Source organism: Centroberyx gerrardi, chromosome 15 (genome assembly GCF_048128805.1).
Source record: "Centroberyx gerrardi isolate f3 chromosome 15, fCenGer3.hap1.cur.20231027, whole genome shotgun sequence".
Taxonomy (NCBI): Eukaryota; Metazoa; Chordata; class Actinopteri; order Beryciformes; family Berycidae; genus Centroberyx; species Centroberyx gerrardi.
In genome coordinates, this window is record NC_136011.1 from 18812039 (window position 1) to 18820614 (window position 8576).

The 8576-nt window shown below is 40.2% G+C and overlaps 1 protein-coding gene across 1 annotated transcript; it reads left to right on the forward strand.

The window, feature by feature from the left end:
* Positions 1-22: 22 nt before the first annotated feature.
* Positions 23-2807, forward strand: mzt1 (mitotic spindle organizing protein 1). Its single transcript, XM_071911697.2, has 3 exons — positions 23-349; positions 1032-1177; positions 2159-2807. Exons 1-3 carry the CDS (start codon positions 298-300, stop codon positions 2180-2182), a joined length of 222 nt encoding a protein of 73 aa, XP_071767798.1. The 5' UTR covers positions 23-297; the 3' UTR covers positions 2183-2807.
* Positions 2808-8576: the final 5769 nt, after the last annotated feature.

An 8576-nucleotide genomic window follows, 5' to 3' on the forward strand; every position in this document is an offset into this window, starting at 1 on the left:
ACTTCCTCTAATAGCGTTTTTTCTGGTATGGTTTGGAGGGAGGCTAGCTAGCTGCTAATGAATACATCCTAACGTTTATGCATTTCTAATTGCAAAAGAGCATGGGCACATTTCTATAATGCACATAAAGCAATCAAAGTCTTCTGTTTGAACTGCCAAATAACTCATTGATCCGATATCGGGTCAGCGACGTCTTCAAATCTTGCTAGATAGCCACCTAGTTAGTTAACGCTAACGTTAGCTAGCCAACGCTGTCTAACTGAATTAATTCAGTGTGAAGGGGCATCACTCATCACCATGGCAAGTGCAGCAAACGCAAACATGAACGCAGTTCGGGAGACAATGGACGGTAAATATTTTTAAAGTAGCTTAGTAGCGAGCTAAGTTCGCATATTTGAGACCTACGATCAGACATCCATAGCCTGTGATCTAGCTTTTTTGCTCACCCTAGCTTGTTTAGTAACACTTTTACTAATGCTGGCAAACTGCTGAGTGTTTTGTTGTCAGTACTCAACATGTTGCCATAGTAACTTAAGTCTCAACTGCCTCAAGTAACCCAAATATCAACAAGCCCATCAGTTCCATCTCGAAACACTCAATTCAAACTGAAAGCCGGACGTGTGTGGATGTGTAAATGTCAATATCCATGCCAAACACCGCGATGTTCATCTTGTGATGCAACTGATGAGTTGAATTATGGCTAAAAGTCTAAGCATATGTGCTGTACTCTGGTGGATCTTGGGATAATGTAATGAATGTATTTCCTCCTGTCAGTTCTGTCATCTGTCAACCATTCAATCAATCAGTCAGTCAGTCAGTCAGCAAACAACTATTTCCAAACTTTAATCACAGAGCCTTTCAATCAGACAACCATCCTCGCCTCCTTCCCTTCCCTTCCATTTCCTTCCCTGATCCTCGATTCCCACTAACAAAGCCCAGTTGTTGGGATAGGAGGTGCAGCAATCAAGCTAGTTTTGTCTTGCTGTCATTGTGTGATTGAGATCTGACTTGTCTCCCTTTTCCTCCGATAGTGCTATTGGAGATCTCCAGATTGCTGAACACCGGCTTGGACATGGAGTCTCTGTCCATCTGTGTGCGGCTGTGTGAGCAGGGCATCAACCCAGAGGCTCTGTCATCGGTTATCAAAGAGCTGCGTAAAGCTTCGGACTCACTCAAGGTACAGAGACAGGCTGCCAAATAGCTTGAGTTTATGCTGTTCAGCCAGAATGTTTTTGTAGTGGTGGACATCATTTTTATTCCGAGTCCTGGGTTTAGTCCTAGTCCTATTTCCACTAACAACTCCAGTACCTGTTGAGATTTCAAAACAGCTTTTAAAAACCTATATAATAAACCAGCAAACATTTAGACGCTGAATAGATGTTGATACAACAGCCTGCACCAACGTTGAAAACCTGTGTAATGCCAAAATGAAAGTTGAGATGACGTCTGTAGTCCATGTTGCTGCTACTTACGTGGTTTTGTGATCAGGACCTAAATATCTTTCTGATATCAGTTCAAAACCGTTTACAAAGCCCTTTTAATATGTTTTTTTTTTTTACTGTGCCACAATACATTATGAAAATTTAGTGTTCATTTGGGTTGTTGTTGAACTTGGCCACTTCCTGCACATCACCATCTGTCAAATGCTTGCTGGGAATATATGGACTATTGTACTGTAATTGTCCCATATTTGTTTTTGTGCCAAACAATAAGGCCAGATAATGTATGAAGGGGTCTACTCAGGGCTATTTTCCACTACTACTAAATGAATGAGGGAAGCATTGGAATTGATATTATGTTGAGGGGCACTGGTAGCAGGGTAATATCTGACCTACGAGCAAGAAGAGAAGCTGAGGAGAGAAAATTTTCATCAATTCTGGTTGATTATTTTGTGTAGTCCATGTGTTTTACTCACACTTTAGACTCTCGTGGCATCACTGTCCTCTCTTTATTTTCCCTCTAATTTGGAAACAGGATATTTCACATTTACAAGTTGTCGTGTGTACAATTTTAGCCTGTCGATAAAGCAGGCATGAATTGATAATACAATATAGAATGATATAATGAACCAACAATCACTGTTTTTACCATTTTTATGCACCATGTGTTGTATTTAAGTTGCATGATGTTGAATCACTATTTGCTCATTGTTTTTCAGGCTTCTGAAAACTGCACCAACTGAAGATGCAACCTGATCACTTCAGTTTGGGTCCTTAAATGAGATCAGATCCGGTTCCTGGATTTGTACCACAGAGGACTCTCCAACCAATCAGATTTCTCTCTGTGTATTGGCACTCGGTCCTCGGTGCCTCCTCGGCCACCCACATGTTCCTGTTATGTGCTTTCACTTTGGTCTGAGTTTTTGTACACAGGTGTGGTCCTCGTTCATCTTCTTAAATGCAAAGCTTCTCCCAACATACAGACACACACACGGAGCCATTCTGCCTCAAATTTAGGCTTTAGGCTCCATGTTTTTCCTACAACCACTTGCAAACTGTAAGTTAACCGGGGCTTTTGCATTGACATCCTGCCTTAATGTAAGAGCATACTCCACTCAGTTTATATTCTGACAACTCTGTAGCACTTTTCATGATGATAATGAGGGAGTGATGGGTTTATTTTTTTATTTCTCTAAGATGTTGGATTTTTTTTTGTAAATGTCAGCGATTTATTGTGAATTGTATTTGGTTTTGTGTAAGCATAATGTGTTTTTCAATTTTGCTTATTCACATTCTGCCATGTCCTTTGTCTCCATGACCATCAATGATGAATGAAGTCTAAATAAAAAGTGTTACAATCAACAGCCACCAGGTGGTGTTGTGCCTTTTTAATTCAATCCACCAGGTATTCATTTGGTGGTATGGTACCATGTTCTACCAATGCAAATTTCATAACTGACAAATTTGCCTGATACTGCAGCTTAGAAACGGGCATATAGTGTTGTGATTTTCTTCAGGTATTTAAGCAACATTTCCCCCATACATTCATTTCTGGATGTAAAGGAATCAGCAAATGAATTCAAAACAAAAACGGTTTCATAGTAGTTTTTTTGGTTTGGTTAAAATTACATGAATCTTACAGGAGCTTTATCTTTTGTGATTTTAAAAAAGGAAACAAAATCTTCTGTAACACTATAGGTGAAAATGACGAAGATATGGGTAAGATATTGAGTACATGGTTGACCACATCCACAGCCTACATACTGCACAGTCGAGAAAACCAGAACGAGGGTCATTTTTTTACTCCTGTCTACTCAGCAGCATGTACTGTTGAACTGAATTTAAGAAATCTTTGGCCCCTTTTGTTTTTGTGCTCTATCCACAAAAAAAGGATTTAGGATATATTGCAAACTTGACAAAAAAAAAATGTCTTTGATCAACCAGAAGTGAAACCCCTGCCATCATGTATCCAACCGCACAGCGCATTGTTTTGTTTCTCCACTGTCTGTAAAATAGCTCTATTCATCTTCTAGACGAGGGAAAATGCTGAGAGCACAGAACATTCCTCCACAGGCCAATATATGAGCTAGCAGCGACCCCTCATCCGCAAAGGGCTTGTATCAGTAGCTTGTGTGTGTGTGCGTCTCCATGAGGGTGAGTTTAAGTGTTCATACAGCGCAGTAGATGTCTACAAATGAGATACCCCCCTAAGCCATCTGACAGTTTAACGCCTCGCCCCTCACAGACACACGCCGTGAGAGAGAGAGAGCAGGAGTGTCTGTGTAAGCATTTCTGTCTCCTCCTGCTTCGTCTCGTCCTCTTGACTGACACGCTGTGGGTCTGAATCTCTGGACCGCTCCTTTGATCTCTTAACACAGGATCTCTCTGTTCCTCAACACCAGCATCATGTTAGCCAACTATGAGAGGCATACAAATTCAGTACAGTGGTACAGTCTCCCTGAGAGCCTATAAACCTAAACAACCCCTGGCCTCTGTGGGGGGTGAGCTGGTGTTGATGCGGGGAGACCCACATTAAAACCCTTTCTTTTTACAAAGGAATGGGTCTCTTGATTGGCTAAAATGGGCGTGGGATTCAGGATGCATTTCTCCCTGTTTGATGTGTTTGAAGGGTTTCTCCTTATCCTAGCCCGTTACTTTGATCTCTGTAAAACAAAATATTCCCAAATCCCATAGTCCTGACTGAGAGATTAGCGCCCATATATGCATAAACATCTAAGAATAGAGCACTCAACTAGGGCACTGGTCAGGTCACATGACCACATAAACTTAAGAGGCAAGCAGGTCCTCACATTAAAACTTCTAAAGATGCTTAGAATATGTCTAATGATTATACAGGCTCAGGATTGTTTGTCTGATGAGTGAAGGTGTTCTCTTGTTTCTTCACAAACAAGAGATCATGTGCTGCAGTGATTTTTTCAGAGGTGGAAATACTGCGATTCAACCATCCTATATATTCCAATAGTTATTAGGCTGATAAGTGTACACCAGTGTATTCTAAATTCCCAGAAAAAAAGATTCTAGGCATCTTATATTTTATACAACTGTGTATATCCTGAGGAAACCCTGTTAACACAGTAGGGCTGGGCAATAATCCAATTTGATTGTTTATCGTCTTTCAGTGGCATCATATCATGATGATATGATGATATTGTAATACACAATTCTGTTTGATAAATTGATGATAACAAGCAAATATTATTTAAAACCTCTGACAAAATGAGGTATGAAACATTTTAAAGAATATTATTTGAAAATGTCAGAGTTTTGTTTGACATCACACTTAACAATGCCTTGCAGTTCAATGTGATAAACATCAATTTGATTATTTAATGATGATTTTGCATACATAAGCCATATTTTGATATATATCGATGCCAAAAAAATTCCTTATGATTATCATGATATTGTTTTCACCCATATCCCCCAGCCCTATAACATATTTGTTGTGGTACTGTTGATAATGTCCCTAAATATTTCTGTAACTGATGGAGCTTGTCTATCTCTCATCCTTTAGGAATCGCCTTAAAGCATCACCTATTGATGTGTTTGCCCTAAGAGGAGTTCAGTGACCTTGTTAGAGCTGCAATATAACACCCTTGATTAAATACATGCCACACTTTTACTCCATAAGATTATACTATTTAGGTCCCAATTAAATTCATAGCAAGGAAATTGGATCATAAACTCTTTAAAGGATCGTTAACAATCATTAGACGGGATAATGGCATAGCAATCAAAATATGTTTAAAAAACTTTGAAAGTCTTTTAGTGACTTTGTTGTTTTTGGACGTATTCCAAACTGATTAATGTGGAATTGATTGATTTACAGTTGTAAGTAGCTGTCTCCTGCATAGATGCATAATAATCATATATCTGCTCGCTTGTTTTAAGGTATTAATTGGTTTCATTAACAAAAGCAGTTAATTGAATAACAATTAACAAAGTTGACAATGGCATCAACACAGTACGTGTAAACTCCCTTGTGTTTTCCCTATGATGATAATGAAACCACCTTTTATCAGATTGGAATTTTGTGTGTTGGACTATGTAATGACTAATATCATATTGAGCTTATTAGTTTATTCGAGTGGCTCACTGATGCGTTGAGCTGGTATTGAACGCGCTGTGTTTAACAGGTAGGCACCATATGCTGCGTTAATCAGACATTGGAATCACATTTGGTTGTTAAATGGTCTTCTAATAAAAGCCGGTACTAAAACAACTTGAGCTAATTCAATATCAGACTAGTTTGGGTGAAGTGAACAGCTGTTCATATTTGTTGAATTGTTTTAACCTTCCTTCTCTCATTTGAGGTTTTTTTTTGTTTTTAGGGTTTAATTCCAGTTGCCTGTTTGTTCCTCAACTTTCCGTGTGGAAAATAGAGATGGAGGGTGGACTAGCTGTCCACTCTCCTTAAAAGAAGACAATGCCAGGCATATTGTAGTGACAGCTTGCATTGTGTGCGTGTGTGTGTGTTTGTGTGTGTGTGTCAGTCTGTCTGTCTCTCTGTCCGTGTATATATATGTGTGTGTGTGTGTGTGTGTGTGTATGTAGGAGACAGGAAAAGAGCATGTGTGTGTATGTTAGAAAAATAGTAGAAAAATAGAGAGAATGTGTGTGTGTGTGTGTGTGTGTGTGTGTGTTACAGTGACAGCTTGTATTCTCCGTGATTAATGATGTGCTGTGTGACTTGATAAGTGCTGCGGAGGACCAACGCTTGTTTCAATTAGACCTTGTGAAGGTCGCGACGCCGCGCCGGCCTCTCATTATCATATCCATAATCAATCCACATTATCATAGGGGAATGTGGAGTGGATGTGTGATATCTTGGTCATACACACACACACATATATAAACACACACACACACACTGATGAACACACACAAAGACACCTAATCACATACCAAAACACAATGACATACTCTCTCACTCACAGGAGCGCACACACACCCTTCACTCCAACTTGATTTGAATCATAACAGTAGCTGTCGGAACGGATTGTCTGCTCAGATTAAGCGTGTGGATCTGAGAAGTAAGCAGCGTTGATGGTGGTGGCATTTCAGATCCTCTCTCTAGACACAAATGCCAAAACACTACTCACTCGCCCTCTCTTTCTCTTCACAACGACACACACACACACACACACACACACAGACAGACGCACACACACTTACCCAGGACCCTGGGGCATTTTTAATAGAGGCGAAGTGATTCGTATGTTTTTACTCCTCTAATGAGAACAGATTGAGTGGTATTTACACTCCATCGGCTGATCTAACCACCTACACATTCCCTCACGCTTCTGTTCAGTGGCCAAAACAGGCATGTGGAGCAGAGCAGAGCAGAGCAGAGCTGGGCTTTCAACAGCAACACAACATCAACATCATCTTTGTCTCATCGGCTCACGATGGAGCTACAACAAGGTAAAGATGCGTTCAAAACTGGACTCAGATTTTGTTTTCATCAAGAAGTGGTACTAAGTCTGTTTTTGTAGTTTCTCAGACAGTAAAGATGGTAGGGAAAAAATGTAGAAAAGTGCAAGCACACTGGTGCACAGGGGGGACTCCCTTGGGACAGGATTTGATTTGAGACTCCCGCCTTAATCAGGTAGTCTTATTCAGATTTAAATCTCTTTTTCAGAAGAGACCTAAGCGCAAGAAAACATGCATTAAAAAAACAGAGACATCAGACAAGTACAGTTCAGTCACACGTTCCAAAAACATTCACACAACAAACAGACATAGACTATATGAGACAATCACATGAATCAAGGCAAATGTTAGAGATTAAAGCCTTTAAATCAGACTATACTGAAACAATTACAGGAATCAAATAAGATCGGAGAATCTTCCCTGCCGGTAGATAGATAGGTGTGAGGCAAGCTGCAGTGTAGGAATTTAAAGTACTTAAGGGATTTTTATGGGAAATTTAATTTTTAAGGGAAATTTAAGGGTAAAGTTAGGGTGAAAGGGCGTAATCACAATGGCTGCTGCAGGGATTGAACCTTTGACCTCTTGTTCTGAGACAGTGTCACTAACCACCAGGACACCCTGTAGTAGCCTGGTTCTCTTACCCACTGCGACAAACCAGACTGCACCTAGATCCCTGGTTATTAATCAGTGTGCAGGGAGTGACCTCAGGTGTGCCTCAAGTTTGCTCAAATTATATTCAAATGAATGCCAGACAAAATTACAATGTTCCTTTAATCAAAACGCAACCTCTCTACTTTGTTTAGGGTAATGTGTGTTGAGCCTTGCTCATCAGCTCTTTGTATATACCACATCTTGTATGATCAAACTGGGTTTATGTGACATTTCTATCCATAGTATATCAGTAGATCTAGCATCACCAAAAAGGTTGTGAACCATTGGCCTGGGCGGTTAACATTGAACTTTTCCCTAGTTATAGTGGGAATTTACTCCATCAATCAGCTTTGCTTAACACAGACTACGATGGTTTTGTCAATGTATTTTCTAGAGACAGAGAAAGAGAGTCGTGACATTTCTATTTGGCAAGGAAAAGGCCATACTCAGCAGGAGTTATCAAAGGCAAAAAGTAAAAAGTTCGAGTTAGCTATCTCTCTCTCTCCCTCTCTCTCTCTTCCCCTGGAGATACTCATGTTAAGCATAATTAAGCAGATTTGATTAGCATCAAGCCTGGCTTCCTCTCTTGACTTTTAATGAATGTAAATCTACCATCTACATCCCAAAGATTAATTTCTGCCAATTAAAAAACACAAGAGGGCTTATTGGAGAGAGGGGGATGGGGAGGAAAAGAGTGTTAAAGTCCTTTGAGTTGAAGTACAGTCAGAGTTTTATCCTCTTCCCCCTTGTCTTATGGCGAGATGGTCTCTGGAGATCTGTGTCTCTCTCTCCCTCCGCGACCAAGATCATTATCAGCACAATGTTCCGTGAAAGCCACTTTGAAAGGACTGCGAGCTCCATATGTAAATGATGGGAGCGAGTGTGTGTGTGTGTGTGTGTGTGAACTGGATGAGAAAACGGTACAGGGAACAGGTAAAGGGGTCAATTTGTCATGTCAAGGTTATTGGCCCCCTTATTCTGTTCTTTCATTATTTCCTCTGAGAATTCGCTTTTGTCTACCCTTCTCTATGG